The sequence below is a fragment of the Excalfactoria chinensis genome, chromosome Z (assembly GCF_039878825.1).
Source record: "Excalfactoria chinensis isolate bCotChi1 chromosome Z, bCotChi1.hap2, whole genome shotgun sequence".
NCBI classification, from domain to species: domain Eukaryota; kingdom Metazoa; phylum Chordata; class Aves; order Galliformes; family Phasianidae; genus Excalfactoria; species Excalfactoria chinensis.
The window spans coordinates 54581347-54597882 of NC_092857.1; the positions used below are offsets into that span (position 1 = coordinate 54581347).

The 16536-nt window shown below is 39.4% G+C and overlaps 1 protein-coding gene across 2 annotated transcripts in view; it reads right to left on the reverse strand.

Annotated features, from left to right (window-relative positions):
• EDIL3 (EGF like repeats and discoidin domains 3) overlaps positions 1 to 16536 on the reverse strand; it is a 262282-nt gene that overhangs the window by 168817 nt on the left and 76929 nt on the right. For both annotated transcript variants that reach the window (XM_072359069.1, XM_072359070.1), the window contains exon 2: positions 13566 to 13694. In XM_072359069.1, coding sequence (XP_072215170.1) covers positions 13566 to 13694 — 129 coding nt within the window. The remainder of the gene's footprint in view (positions 1 to 13565; positions 13695 to 16536) is intronic.

Consider the following 16536-nt stretch of genomic DNA (forward strand, 5'->3'; position numbering starts at 1 on the left):
CAGAGAGGAGGTGATAAGATGTTCACAAAGCAAGTTAGATCTGGTTCGGGGGCTATCCTTTCCACAGCGTTGAAAGTTTACTACAGGGAAGACTACAAGCCTTCATGAGGAAGACAATGACCCTTCATCCTATGACCAGCAGGAGGTGACCCCAACTGCTCACAATGCATGTGCAAGGGATAGGGACTGTACGCTAAGGGGTTCTTGGAAATATAATGAATATATATACAAATTCTGGGAAAATCACTGATTATGTATTAGTTCTGCCTATATCTGTACCAAGCTCTTACCCTATAGTGTGTAAGTTAGGAGGAGAGATCCCCCCTGCAGCCAGCATATACGTACCACTGAAATAAACATACGGGCTATAGAATTTGATTTCCACACATCACTGACATCCAAAGAGACCTAGACAAGCTCTAGCAGTGGGCCCAGGAGAACCTCATGAGGTTCAACAAAGCCAAGTGCAAGGTGGATTGGAGGCCGGCGAATGTGACGCCCATCTTCAAAAAGGGTTGGAAAGATGATCCTGGCAGCTACAGGCCCATCAGTCTCACCTCGGTGCCTGGGAAGGTTATGGAAAGGATAATCTCAGGTGTCATCATGGATCAACTAAAGGTCAGCCAGGGGATCAGTGTGGGTTAATGAACTGTAAATCCTTGCCTGACTAACCTGATTTCATTCTATGACAAGGTGACCCGCTTGGTAGATGAAGGTAAGGCTGTCGATGTGGTCTACCTGGACTTCAGTAAGGCCTTTGACACTGTCCCCCATAACATTCTAGTGGAGAAGCTGGCTGCCTGTGGTTTGGATGGGCGCACGCTCCTCTGGGAGAAGAGCTGGTTGGATGGCCGGGCCCAGAAAGTTGTGGCCAATGGAGTGGAATCCAGTTGGCGGCCGGTCACAAGTGGCGTCCCCCAGGGCTCGGTGCTTGGGCTGCTTCTGTTTAATATCTTCATTGATGATCTGGATGAGGGGATTGAGTGCACCCTCAGTAAGTTTGCAGACAACACTAAATTGGAAGGATAATAATAATCTGCCTGAGGGGAGAAGGACACTACAGAGGGACCTGAATAGACTGGATCAATGGGCCAAAATTAATGGCATGCGTTTCAGTAGGGCCAAGTGTCAGGTCCTGCATTTTGGTCACAACAACCCCAGGCAACCCTACAGGCTTGGGGAGGTGTGGCTGGAAAGCTCCCAGATGGCAAGGGACCTTGGTATGCTGATGGACAGTCGGCTGAATATGAGCCAGCAGTATGCCCAGGTGGCCAAGAAGGCCAACGGCATCCTGGCTTGTATCAAGAATGGTGTGCTGAGCAGGACTAAGGAAGTCATCCTGCCTCTGTATCCAGCATTGGTGAGGCTTCACCTTGATAACTGTGTTCAGTTTTGGGCACCTCAGCACAAGAAAGACATAGAGGTACTGGAGCAGGTCCAGAGAAGGGCAACAAGGCTTGTGAAGGGCTTGGAGAATCAACCCTATGAGGAGAGGCTAAGGAAGCTGGGGCTGTTTAGTCTGGGGAAAAGGAGGCTGAGGGGAGACCTTATCGCCCTCTTCCAGTACCTGAAAGGTGCTTACAGTGAGAGTGGGGCAGGTCTCTTCTCACTGGTGACAAGTGACAGGACGAGGGGAAATGGCCTCAAGTTCTGCCAGGGCAAGTTTAGGTCAGATATTAGGAAGAACTTCTTTACAGAAAGGGTGGTTAGGTACAGGAATGGGCTCCCCAGGGAGGTGGTTGACTCACCATCCCTGGATGTGTTTAAGAGCTGTTTGGATGTGGTACTCAGGGATATGATTTAGCAGAGGTTTGTTAGAGTTGGGGTACTACGGTTAGGCTGCGGTTGGACTTGATGATCTTCAAGGAGGGTAATTCTATGATTCTGTGATTCTATAAACAAAGTATATTATATATGCATGTTTTGTATCCATCCATTTGAAAAAAAAAAAAAAAAATCATTAAAAAAACTTGCATGCATTCATGCATATCTGAATTAGATGTTTGTCAAAAACATAGACCAGAAGTGTGGAACTATGCATATTTGCACCAATTATGCATGAAGAGACATGTAAGTTGAACAACATTATAAATACGAATGAAGTATGGCTTTACCAAATCACATAGCCACCTTTTCCAATCTAATAAACAAAAAGTCAAACACATGTTCAAATAAATCCCTTGCAAATGCTTTTCCAGATTTCAGAATGGTCTCAGTCAGTTCAATGTGTGATTCAAAATGGAGATGGTATGGATGACTGGAGTGTTTGTACCTCAAGCTAGTCAAGTATGCTGCTATTATATATGTAATCAGAAAGTCACAAGCTGAAAATGTAATGCGTTCATTATCCAATCTGGGACCAAAAGAAAAAGAAAAAGATGCCTAACTTGTAACCACAAAAAAGAGTTGCAGTGAGAAAAACCAGCCTACCTAAGAAGCCACGCCACACTGGAATGCTTGTACTTTTCCAGTGCACCAAGATCCAGCAGTTGAGGGTGTGCACAAGTGCCACTTCACTCCTCCAAACCACCATCCTCAAGAATTTACTAGGAAGTGAAACCAGTGAGAGCCTAATTGTTCTGTTTCTTTTACTCCTTGTAATAAGTCCTTGTAATAAGTTTATTCAGTAGTCTGAACCTTCAACTATAAACTTATGAGCAAGCTCCTGCAATTACATCTAAACTATAAACAAAAGGAGCTAGAATATTTTAGCTACTCTCCTTATCCAAGTAGAATGTGAATCTTTATGAGTAAAGTAAGATAAAAATGTCATGTGGGATACAGCAGCATTATTTTTCTGCATAAAGAGTTGTGTCCATCTCTACCAAAAATTTATAGAATTAGCATTCTAAAAGAACATTTCCTTATTTCATTACTTTAATATAACTAAAGATACTTGTGGAGAAAAAGGTAAGCAAACGTGATTCCAAATGATGATGAATTTTTTTCTGCTTAATGAGCCTTTTGTATAAATAGTTTTTCAGAGAAACATCTGGAAAATAACTTGGAGGGGAAAAAAAAACAAGAAAATACAGAAAAGCCCATCTGTTTCCAGGTCTCAATATTCATCTTTTAATCTTTCTATCTCTTATTCTGGAACTGCAGTGTGCAGTGCATTTAGAAACTGTGTTAACCTGAGCATCATCAGGTTTTGCATCTGATCATTTTTGCCTAGGAAGTCCAAAATTTTCTAATCTGAATCTCATAGGATGCCAGAATTATCATCTAATTAAAGACTAATTTGCCTTTTCAGCTAAAGAATCAGCTTCCTTCTGGCATTTTTATTTTAGCACGTTGTTTCCAAGCTGTTGAGTCACAATGTTCTAATAAAAATCCAGGAGAACACTAGATTACATAAAATAAGAATACAAACTGGAACAGTACTTTAAGAACATCTATTTATGAAGTCTACACTTTATGATAAATTATGTCATCAAGGCTCTTCAAAAGCTTCAAAACTACATGCATTAGCCAAAAAAGCTAAGGAACAGGAAAAGAAATCTATAAAGCTACCACCCAATTTCCAGTAAAACAGATGAGTAAGTAATCCCTGATCCTCCTTGGTAGTTCTTAATGTATTTTAAAAATATCAAAATTTCTGCATCACTTCATTCTCCTAGGAGTCAGAAAAGATATCATACAACTTGGATTTAATGTTGGCAAAGATTAAGGCACACACACAAAAATCATGACTAAGGAATTATCTTTAGGGCAGATTACAGTATATATTAACAATCACAGAATCATAGAATGACATGGGTTGGAAGGGACCTTAAAGACCATACAGTTCCAAATCACTTGCTTTGGATAAGGCTGCCACTTACTAGGCTGCCCAGCCTGGCCTTCAACACCTTCAGGGATAGAGCATCCACAGTTTCTCTGGGCAGCTATGCCAGGGCCTCACCATTCTCTGAGTTCTGAATTTCTTCCTAACATCTAGCCTAAACCTCCTCTTTTAGTTTAAAACCAACCCTCCTTGTACGATCATTGTCAGACCCCGTAAAAAAGTTAGTCTCTCTCCTGTTTATAAGCCTCCTTTAGCACAGGATAGCCACACTGGAGTCTCCTCAAAGCCTTCTCCAAGCTGAACAATTCAGCTCCTTCAACCACTAGATGTGCTCCATCCCTCTGATCATATTCACGATCCTTCTCTGGGCACACTCCAACAGTTCCACTTGCTTCTTGTAATGGGGACCCCAGGCCTGGATGCAGTTTTCTAGGCTGAAGGGGCACACTGTGTCACAGATTTAATCTATCAATTAAAAAAAACAAAAACAATGAAACAATGAAACAACAAAAACACAAAACCAAAGTATTTTAAACACATGTAAGAAAAAAGGATGGGATGGGAAGTATGTTCATCATTTGACTTTTCTCAAGGATTCTGCAGAACCAGAGTCTAGTAAAACTCCAGGTCTGTGCTGAAGCTAATTGATATCTGATATGCACAACATGATCTTCTTCAGAAAACATCATTTTCTTCTAAACAGAGCTTGCATGACTTTTAGAAACTACAGTTTTACTGCTACTTTTTCACTGGGAAAAAAACAAACAAACAAACAAACAAAAAACAACAAAAAAAAAAACAAACGAACAAAAAACCCAAACAATTCTGAACAAGAAAGTCAACAAAATATGGATGTTCAGTTTAAACAACCTAGCAGCAAAGTCAGCAGGTCTTGCAGGCAGATGATTTATTTTGGGGATCCTGGTATATGTGAAATGTTTATACAGTTGTGTACCAGCATATTTATTCCATTAGATCTTGATGTGTCTCAACATGTCCTCAATTCAGCTGTTTTTATCTGCTACAGCTGTTGCCCAAAAAGACTGCTTTCTATAAAAGCCACTGAATAATTTGCAGGTTTCTTTCTCCAGACAACGTTAGAGCATGTACCAAAAAGCAATTTCCCCTGGCTGCTAAAATAAGCTCTTCACAGATTTTTATGTGCTGATTCACTGGCACATCTGGCAAAATATAATTGGGTTATTGTACTTACTTGTTTGAAGCCAGTTCTAAACATTTCAGAATCCAGATACATCACATTGCTAAGGAAACCACTCTGATATTTTCTATTACTTTTATCTATACTTCAACTTTTAAAATGAGGGGAACATCTTTGTCAGCTGCATACTGGAATCCACTGGAAATGGACTTGGCTCATGGGAATGAACAAGCGCTTGGTGAGATTTCCTTTCAGACACAGGTGGGGTAGATCACATTTGCAGTTTGTCAAGTCTTGTTTCTGGAACACCATATCTTTAGCAGATCTTACATACATTGAATTTCCAACTGAATGGCACCTGGGCAGAGAGTCCACACCTCATTGTTTTGTAACAGTTCTCCATGACCTACATGCATGGTTTTCTGAAAATTCTTCTAACAACTTGGTATTGCCTTTTAATCAAAACTCAATTTACTATCAAGAGCTTCACTGCTCCCATTGAAAACAGAGTCTGAGAAAATTAAGCAGGCCACCTCGGTCTCTTAAACCTTACTCATATTTGCAGGTTCTCACTCTGAGCAGTAGGTCTCGTAACAAGTCTGGATGTTTCTGTTTTGTCTTTTGAATTCGACAAAAATGCACAAAATCTCTCTCAGTATATTACAGTGCTATTTTGTCAAATGCTCTGAAGTGTATGACTACTCATTCCTTGCTAGTCTGTCTTTTCAAATAATAAATCTATAAGTAAAACAAAAGTGTAATACGGTTTTCAGGATACCGTTCATTTGACAGGATACTTTTCACAAGGGAGCTAAACTTTACACAGATCGTGGATGGTCATCATGAGAGGTACTATGGAGACTGCTTCAGGATGCTTTATAAAGTGCATATCCTGATTAAACCCAGAACTACAGTAATCATTTTTTTAACTGGTAGCAGCATCCTGGTCTGTATTTGGCAGAGCATGGCCAAGAGGTTGAGCAAGGTGATCCTTTCCTTCTGCTCAGCACTAGTGAGACATACCCTGAGTACTGAGATCAGTGTGATCTCTCCACAAGAAGGGAGAGATGGACCCTATCAGAACAAACCCAATAAAGGACCACAGAGAGACTGAAGTAACTTTCCTATGAGGAAAGGGTGAAGGATCTGGGACTGTTCAAAGCAGATAAATCTCAGTGAAGATCATATTCACATACATAATACTGGGAGAGTGCAAAGAAGATGGAGCTTGGCCATTCTCAGTGGTGCCCAGTGCCAGGACAAGAGACAATGGGCATAAGTTAGAAAACAGGAAATTCTACACTAAAACACACACAAAAAGCTTTTAATTTTTAGTATGGTCAAACACTGGAACAAGAAGCCCAGCTTGTGTATGATGCATGTAGAGATGTAGAGTCTTCATCGATTAACATGATTAACTTTCAGTAGAATTCCATATGTTATGAAAACACTTCTTCGTGATTTAAGTGCCCTTACATGTCATAGTTTCCTGTAAAAATTCTGTCTTACAATCAATTCTACATAAAATTGCTGTAACAGAGATGCGAATCTACAGCCACTAGACTCTGGGACAGAATACTATGAGAAATGCCACTCACATACCGAACACACAAGAACTGCTACAGCCTTACTGGGAGGAAGCTTAGTAGTCCTTATTGCCAATTCTTATCGTAAGAGAAGTAATACAAGAGTGCACTTCAAACTTCAGCAATTACCTTGGGCATATCTTCCTCTGAACCCAAATAAACAAAAAACGGATTATTTTATTCAGGCGCTACATTGATGGAGCTGTATTTAACAACCTTTTCCATTGCTCAGAAGAGGAAATCTGGCTGTTATTAAGAAGTCAGCAGCAGTAAGCAATTGCAGAAGAAAACCAGCACTTTCCCTCTTTTCCCATAAGGAAAGAAATCAGCAAAATACAAACAGGCATCACAACTAAATCCTAGCAAGGAATAATTTGTTTTTTACCCCTCCCATTCCATTTCACTCTTCTCCAAGAAGACACTCATCAGGAAAGCTGTTAAGTCTTTCTGTGCACAAATAAATGTAGCTCCACTCACTACTCCACAGTTTCACTTTTATGTCAACAGGACCACTGAAACAATTTGCAAGAAAAAGAATCATACAATCACCAAGGTTGGAAAAGATCTCAAAGATCATCCTGTCCAGCCATTCACTTATCACCAATAGCTCCCAGTAAACCATGTCCTTCAATACAACATCCAGTTGTTACTTGAACACCCCAAGGGTTGGTGACTCCATCACCTTCTGACACTTTAAGTGGACACTTTATAACTTTTCCAAATGTTAAATTACTCATTTTTAAAAGCAAGGCCTGATGACATCTTACTGAAGAAGAAATCACCACCATTTATAAAGTATCCTTACAGTGAGACAGACAGTGGAAAAGTCATTTAGGTTAGACACTGCCATGACAGAGAAAATTAGAGCCAGTTTGGGTGACAATACACATATACACCAGAGAGAACATTCTGAAATCTGGAGTCCACCGTCTAAACAATTACCAGTATTCTGGGCAAACTGTGCTGAGAGCACTGACAATAGGTCGAGGGAGATGTTAACTTGCCTAGAATTACTAAGAGATTAGAGCATCTGACACATGAGGAGCACTTAAGAGAGCTGGGACTGTTAAGGTTGGAGTAGAAAAGGGTAAAGGAAATAAAGAAAACAGAGCCTAGTTCTCCTCAATGGACCAAAAATGAGAGAGAACGGGAAGAAACAAAATTCCAGGGAATTCCACATAAGCATACTGAGAAGGAGGGGTCGGGTTTGTAGCTTGATTTTTCTTTCACTCTGTGGCTAGCCAAGCACTGGCACAGGTTGCTAAGATGTGAAGTCTTCTTCCTTGGTGACACTCAATCAGATCTGATACCAAAGGTGCACCTTCTAAAAGCACCCTGATGGCCTATTTGAATGCAGGGCTGGAATTGTTGCAGGCTTTTCCCTAACATCCTCCTGGCTATGTTACACAAACTAACCATGTTCACCAGTTGTTCTGGTGAATGGCTGTGAATGGCTGTTGAATTTCAGATCTGGAAGACCAAAATGAAATAAGTTGCTCAATTTCCAAATCTAAATGATAGAATATGTGAACTTGTGAAATATACTAATACTCCTATGGCATACTAGACTGGTCTTGTCTTTAACTTTTACCTCTAGATCTGTTTGCCTGTGTACACACACCAAATAAAATAAGACAAGATGCTATTTTAATCTTAAGGAACATTTTTCCCAAACTTATTTCAGTGCATACAGCCACACTGACACTGTTCTCTGAGTGTAATCTCCGTGACTAAGCTTCTTTTCCTTCAATGACTATTCATATTGATTAGTATTCACATTAATAGTTTTCCTTAACAATGTGTATGAAAGAGTTTATTAATTGTATGCAACACCTGCAAGTTACGGTACTTCTGTAATTTACATGGTTTCTGAGAATTACTTGGAAGCTATTTAAAATATGTAAAGTCTGTCAACTCATTGTCTCTAAGGCAATTCAACACAAATGTTAATTACGTGTCAATCTTTTCAATCTAAGCTAAAATTAATGTTGCTAAAGATACAAGAGTATAACTCAGGCCACAGTGTCCTTATTAGCTTTGCAAAACATCATACTATTTGGGAAGCACAATATAATTACCTTTTACTCTTATCTGTTTAGATAAATCCTTTTCTGCCTCACTGGAGGATGTACTATACTGAAAAGAAGAAGGACAGGATAATTTTTCCTGCTTGCCTCTATCTTATTCTCTGCCAGTTTATCAAATATTTACAGTCCGTTAGGGTACACTGAGCACTGAAATCATCTGGCTATACAAACAGGGTAATAGTATAGATCTATCTTTCAATCTCAATTCTTTTAACATGACTTTGTATACATAGTATTCAGTATAAGGAAGCAGAAAATAAGTCAGGATTGCAATTTTGTTTTACATAGGCTCAGTCAAATTTACAGGATCAGCAAATACTGGAGTGCTATGGCAGAGGAATCAGGATGACTTTCCACAGGTAAAGTCTAAGAAAGAAACCACCAATATTGAAATAAGGTGCTATGATTATATTGGCTTCTTTTGCATTTTAACTTAATGAGATAATAAAAAAATGTAACTGGAGTTAGACTCTTGAAACAGTCATGCAGATGTCTAGAAACTGGGTAGTTCACAGTAAAGATATCTATGTGAGTGTTTAATCTCCCTACCTTTATTTATTTTTGTTCTTTTATTGCATGAATCTGTATTGCATCTTTTTAATTTACATTAATGCATGATTTAGACTCAGTGATCTTTAGGAGTCCCGTCCAACTAAGGATAATTTATGATTCTATGATTAAGTAAAACTCCTATTGGCTCTTCCTGTGAAATCCTCCTGTCTGAGACTAGTTCCTTGAAAGCTTGTGACTCTCCAACTAGCATTTAGAGGTCAACAATATCCTCTCACCATGAGCTAATAATGTCTAAAGTCAGATTATCTAATGACAGGTTGCATAGAATACCCCACTGCATACCATTATTGTTGTTCAGCCCTTCCAAAGGAAGCAGGATGGACATTAATTTCTCTCCCTTTATTTCCTCTGCCCACCATACTCTGTTCTTACTCAGTACTTCCAAACATTCTAAATACCTTCAAACAATTTGATGCTTTCAACTACACAGGAAAATATCAAGAAACATTTCTGAGATAATAAGGACTGAAATAATTAACTCACTAGAAAGCCAAAAAGAAGTAACCTTTGTTAGCATACTTTCTCCACTCTTACATCACTACTGAGAATTTGGCCAAAGTGATCATACAGGGTACTAAATACCTGGGTTGCTCTCAAGCACATCGTGCAACTCATTTCTTTATTTGGAATGATACAGTGTTTAAATTCACTTTCCCCACAGTATTCTACTATATTTTGTTGTCACGTGACAGATGACAGCACAGGGGCAGCCTGACAGAATGTGGCGTCTGATACTGAAGGGCATATGGAGCAAAGGTGTGTCACTGAATTCCTACGTGCAGAAAAAAGGCATACAATAACAGTCACTGACGCTCGCTGAATGTTTGCGGACACCAAGCAGTGGATGTGAACATTGCGAGGCAGTGATTAGTGTGTTTCAGCAGTGACAACAGCGATGTGAAAGAAAAGCCAAGTTCCACATGACCACGCACAGCTGTCACACCACAAAATGAAGAGCATCTTGATCAACTCTTCCTCATGAACTGGCAACTTACACACAGAGAACTGTGTATGGAGATGAATACTGGCTTCAGTGTGATGGAAATGATGGTGGCAACACTGGAATTTCACGAAGTTTGCACCAGGTGGGTCCCACAGGTGATCACACATGAACAGAAAGAACACTGCAAGCAAGTTTGGCAGGACCTACTGAACCAATACAAGGCTGAAGGTGACAGTGTCCTGGATCACATCATTACTGGTGATGAGACATGGAGTCATCACTATGAGCTGGAGCTAAAACAAATAACTGTGGTGACGTGAAATCCCCATCGAAGACAAATCTAATGATGCAGCCCTGAGTGAATATCCTCACTGACGTGATCCTTCTGGATTTCCTGGAACCTGGACAAGCCATTAACTCTGACTTCCATATCACAATGCTGATTGAGCAAAAGGTACATCTACTACATTTGGGACCTTCTCACTTTCACCTGTCCAGGACACTGAAAGATAGCCAGTGTGGGTAATATTATTCTAGCAGTGATGCTGTCACAGCAGCTGTGCAACTGTACGTCACCTCCCTTGGTGCAGACTTTTATGACTACTGCACTCTGGCTCTTGTACATTGCTGGTAAAAATCATCAAAGAGATCTCCAGTATCATCTAGTTCCCACCCCCTTGCCATGGGTGTGGTTCACAACCATTAAATCAGGTGCTATATCAGATTCCTCAGTGCCCCATGCAGCCTGACCTTAAACTCCTCTATGGAAGGGGCACCCATAGCTTCTCTGAGCAACGTGTGCCAGGGCCTCACCATGTATGAGTGAAAAATTTCCCAGTGACATCTAAGCTCAATGTTCCCTCTTTTAGCTTAAAATTTAACCTTTTTCATGTTTCCCTATCATTACCTATCCATATACAAAAATGATTTCTTTCCTATTTATAAATACTAGAAGGTTGTAATGAGGTCCATCTCTGCAGCCTTCTCTCATCCAGACTGAATAAGCCTAGTTCCATCAGCCTGTCTTCAGAGGAGAGGTGTTACAGCCCTCTGATCATCTTTGCGGCATCTTCTCGACCCATGCCAACACTTCCATATACTTCTCATGCTGGGGCCCCCAGTCCTGGATGTAATACTCCACATGCAGCCTCATGAGGGCAGAGCAGAGGAGGACAATCACTTCCCTTGCTGCTGGCCACTGCATCTGATGACGGAGAGCTAATGCATAGATAATGGTAGCGTCTATGTTAAAAAATAATGCTTTGTATCTGAGAATTTGATCTACCAAATAGTGTTATTGTGCTCTTTGTCATTGTTTCCATGGGAATAAACAGGAGGTAGTGATCTACCATCATATTCTGCCTGCAAAAGCACCATTATTAACATACACTCTACAGCTCTCCATTTGCTTATGCTTTACTCTGCTTACCTAATTCAGATTTTATCTGAAGTGTTTGCAGAACTAAGTTAGGAATATGTGCTTTTTTAAAAGCCTTGTTAATATGCAGAAGTAAATTACAGTGGCAATTATCACAATACACTTAAACCTCATGATTCTTCAGCTATCAGCATCTTCCCTATTATGTGCAATACAATTTTTATGCCCACCAAGTGCATGACAGATGCAAAATTTTCCCGCTGCAAACCCACTTCACTGCCATTTAATGGACAGAGTGGTATTTATTTGTTGGACAAACTTAGACCTTTCAAGCACTCGAAACATACCCACAGAAAGGATGGGAAATAGGACTCAAAGACTGTTTCTTGGTGGCTATACCAAGGAAAAACAAAAAAAAAGATATTCTTGAGCAAATAAAATGTGAGGTTATAACCAGGTACTATGTCGATGCTTTACAGACAGAGCAAAGTTCAACAGATGTCTCACTACTCCAGTAGGTTAGTCATTCTCCATGAGGGACCTTTACAATTGCTTCTGGGAAACTTATGTCCAGGGGAACCATATTCCATCCACTCTGCCACAATTAAAATGGCACTGTGGAGACCTACAAGTCACTTCCAAACCAACTGAGGTGCCACTTTTAAAAAAGATAAATAACTGTGGGATCCTGAACCAAGTCCTGAGAGCCATATCTCATGGCAGAGAGGGACCCACACAGCCCCTAGAAAAGCGTCTTCAGGATATACCTGTATAGCCTTATTTATTAAGAAATGAGAACTGCACAGATTCAGGAATGCCACAGTGTTAGGTAGGTGCTGAGTCTAGCTCTGACAGTTTCGAGAATATTTGTAGGACTAAGTGCTCTCAGATGTCGGTGTTGCCTTTTTGCTCAAGGTTGGTGTCCTACAGGACAGCTGGCAGAAACAAAATGTGTGAGCTCTACTCAGCTGTCACCAACCGAAGCGTGTTAGTGTAACCCAAGCTGATAAATTACAAACATTGACATGAGATGTGAAATACTTGAAGGGTTGTACTGCTTTCAAATACTTTGGCTGTCAGCAAGAGAAATGCACAGAGGGCATGCAAAGCCTTCAGACAAGAAGTAATGCCACAGTGCCTCCACTCTAGCTGCAGCATTACTTTCCTAATAAAAACAAACATGATAGACAATGCCATCTCTTCAGTAAATTTTACCCTTCTATCCTAACTCCCACACAATTATGCCAAAGACGTATGTAGAAAATACACCTATATTAACTGCAGTGCTCTGCTTTGTGAACATTTATAGCTACTTCAGGAAAACATAGGAGCCTGGCCAGCTCGCAGCTTTTACACTCTTCGGAGAATAACTGAATGGCGTAATGAGCCATCTACCATCTTTTCCTTTGCACTTCTATTTTTTTTTTCCTTTAGGTTTTCTTAAAATGGATCTCTGAACTGCTGGACATTTTGGAGCTACCGTTCATATTTACATTCACTTTTAGGCATAAACACATCATCATAATACCTTTGACTTGTACTCTACGTGCTCATCATCATTAACTGAAACTTCCTAGAGAACTGTTTTGAAATTCAGACAAGCAGCTACTATGTGTTACACCAGCCTCTCCTACATGGTTTCTATAACTTTACTTCTTTAACTAATTGCTCTTCCCTGACCAAGCCTAGCCATTAAACTATTAGAAACCAAACTTTCACTGATCACTGACATCAGTGAGAGTGTATACCAAAATCTCTAATTAGAATGCTCTTTATGAAATGTTGGCCCCTTTAAATTACCATTATGATCTTTTCACTTTTTGAAGTAAAGAACTGAACTTTTCTGGATGAATGTTTCTCAGATATACCTGTGAGATACATGTTAACAGACTATTAGTTATTAGTTATACTATAGCTATCTATGACACAGAACTACAATAACAGTGCAACAACCACGATACTATACAAAAGGGAGTGGACAAAATCACAGGTCAGTTCATCAGAAGCTAGCAAGGTATTCACACCATTCCATCAGTAAAAGTTTGCACTTACCAACCTCCACAACACTAGAACAGTTGGGATCTGTGAAGCCTTCAGGACACTCGCATGAGTAAAAGTCATCATTGAGCCCCGACAGGCAGATGCCACCATTTTTGCAGGGGTTGGAGTCACACAAGTCCCCTGTGGGTTAAAAGAAGAAAAGATTCTTATAAAAAACTCTGCAGAAGTTATGCACAAGTTTTAAGTATGAGAGGCTATGATTCAGAATAGAGAGGAAAGGCTTTGAATCATAGAATCACAGAATTACCCAGGTTGGAAAAGACCTTGAAGATCATCAAGTCCAACGACAGCCTAACCATTTTCACCCTAGTGAAATAACCTTTGGTTATATCATCATCTGTTCCAGATATATGGACTCTTAAATGAGGACACATCAGGCTCAGGCATGCCACAGTACTTCTGCTGAACACGGGATCATGGCATTTAGGCCAGCAGTGTGCTTTTAGATTGATTTTGTATCAATCACAGGAAGGTCATCTGAACACAACTTCATGATAAAGTTTGCCAGTAGGAAGTGAAGCCAGTAAGGTATTTTGAGCTACATAATTCTCATGGTAAGGTTTCACTCAATTGATGATGTTTAATCTGGAGCTCTACAGTTGGAACTGTGCCTCTAGAGAGGCTTTCACTCCACACAGAGACCTATCAACAGCTCAGAAAAGATTTGAGCATTCACAGATATCCTGTATTCCTCCATGGTTCCCTCCACATCCCAAGCAAGTTTAAGAAGTTCTTCCATGACTCACTTGTTCTGATTGCAGAGTTAATCATTCAGTCACAAACAAAGCTATGTGTTGCTTCAGAGCCATGCCATGCTATGAACTAGCTATGCTCCAAGACTTCTTTGAACATGACCAGCACGGGCACAGTCCTGTTTCAGTCTTCCCAAATAAGGCCAAATGAGCAGGTCTTGCTAATCATTTAATTGTTTTTCAATGAAGACAGCTTCCTAAGTCAATTAGCATCATGGTGATCAACAGCAGAAAGATGTAAACCCTGGCAGATGTAGCAAAGGACAGCTTCATATGCTCAGCACTTGAATTCGTTTTCAGTACTAGTAGTATGTGTAATACATTATCAAACACTATTTGAAACTATCTTCATGAGGAAATATAAAAAATGGTGCTTGTCCAACTCTTGCAACTCCTCCAACACCCTGAGACAATCATGAATTCTTGCAGTTCCAGAAATATGCTCATACACAGGACTGCATCAGCTGAAAACATTTAAAATACTTGTTTTGTCAGTTTGAGATCTGATCTAATGTTTGATTAAAACTGCTTTGTTGATAGCTTCCATTTTCCAGAAAACACAGGCACCTAAACATAATGCATTTTACACATTCATTCAAGAAGAACAATAAGAGGTAATCTTGTGTCCAGTCCCCAGTAAGATAATTGGAAGCAATCCCAAAGAATGCCCTTTGTGCAGCCTCAATTGTGTACTTTTTCTCAGCTATTTAAGCACACGTTTACATATTTTTTAACTATCTTATGCTCCATCTTTTAAGACGGATTTGCAAGACCCATTGATTTCCATACTTTAATATCACAATATAACACAACATAGTATGACATAAGCCATAGCAATACAAACATTTAGCTTAATATCAGATCTCCAAAAGTGAATTTCCTAACATTTAAATGTGTTATACTAAAATGTATTAGTACCTGGTACTTCAAATGTTTTAAGTATAATTATATGGTATGTAATTCTGCAAGTAAATCAAAGTCACAGCTGCTCACAAATGCCAATATGTGTTTGTTTGTTTCTCCATGTAATTTTATTTATTACAAAACTGTACCGTTTTATAGGTAACATACTCTATTCTAGATTGTTGCTGTTGCTGTTCTACAATATGCTCAGTATCATTTTTAGAAAGACCAGCTATTTGTGTACCTGTTTCTTTCTGCATCAGTTTTGTAGATGCACATTTAAGCAACATCTACAGATGGGCAATAATTAAAATCTAAGTAGTATCTTATTTTGTATACTTCTTGAAATTCAAAGTTTGCCTTTTGCCATGCAATTGTAGAAAGAAATACACAAAATCCACCTTTATGGCAGTAGTAATAACATTTCAATATGTTTTGGACTACAGTAATAGTGAGGAGGCCCAAAACATTTCCCACATGTCACTGGCTCACAGACAGAAGATCAATGCCTCATGCAAGAATTTCAGTCTAAGAATGATTTAAGTGATTTAACTGATTTAAATTCTGCACAGCTGTTGAAAAAAAAATAAAATTACTTAGCTTTTTGATTGATTGTTAGTTTTTTTAAATTTCAATCTGTCACCTTTGAATCATCTTCATTACACAGTGATTTGTCATGCATCCATCTTCTTGGTATTAACACAATAATATTGAAGATTGTCCAGCTAAAGCTGACATACCGCTATTTGAAAAGAGTCAACAGCATCTTTCCACATCACATGACTAGACACAACTAGACATTATTTTCCTCCCCCTCTGAATCTAAACAAGACTTCTCAGCTTGAGTGCTCACCTCATTATTTGGTCTGCCACAAATGCTTGTATTACAATTCAGGTGACTTAGGCATTTGGTCATGAAAGAATAATCACTATGAACTGTCTGCTCTGAAAACTGTATTCCCTTGGCTTTAATTAAATAAATAAATAACACCTGGAAACACTTGTTATGTTAATCCACATGGATATTCTCACTAAAATGAGAGGGAACACTTCTATTCATTTTTTCCTGACTTCTTGTTCCCCTGATCTCATTTATGCAACACAAAGAAGAAAGATAAAAAGATAAGCCATCGTATTCATCTGTATGTTTCGCACTGATTGACAAACCAAACAAGTCATTAATTTTCCACTGTAGTTCCAGAATTTGAAATCTCCCACCACGACCACCGCATTTATATTTAGCTGTGTTGTTTTCACTTCTCTGAAAATTTGCACGGGATTTTAAAATCTGAAGTGAACTAATCTGA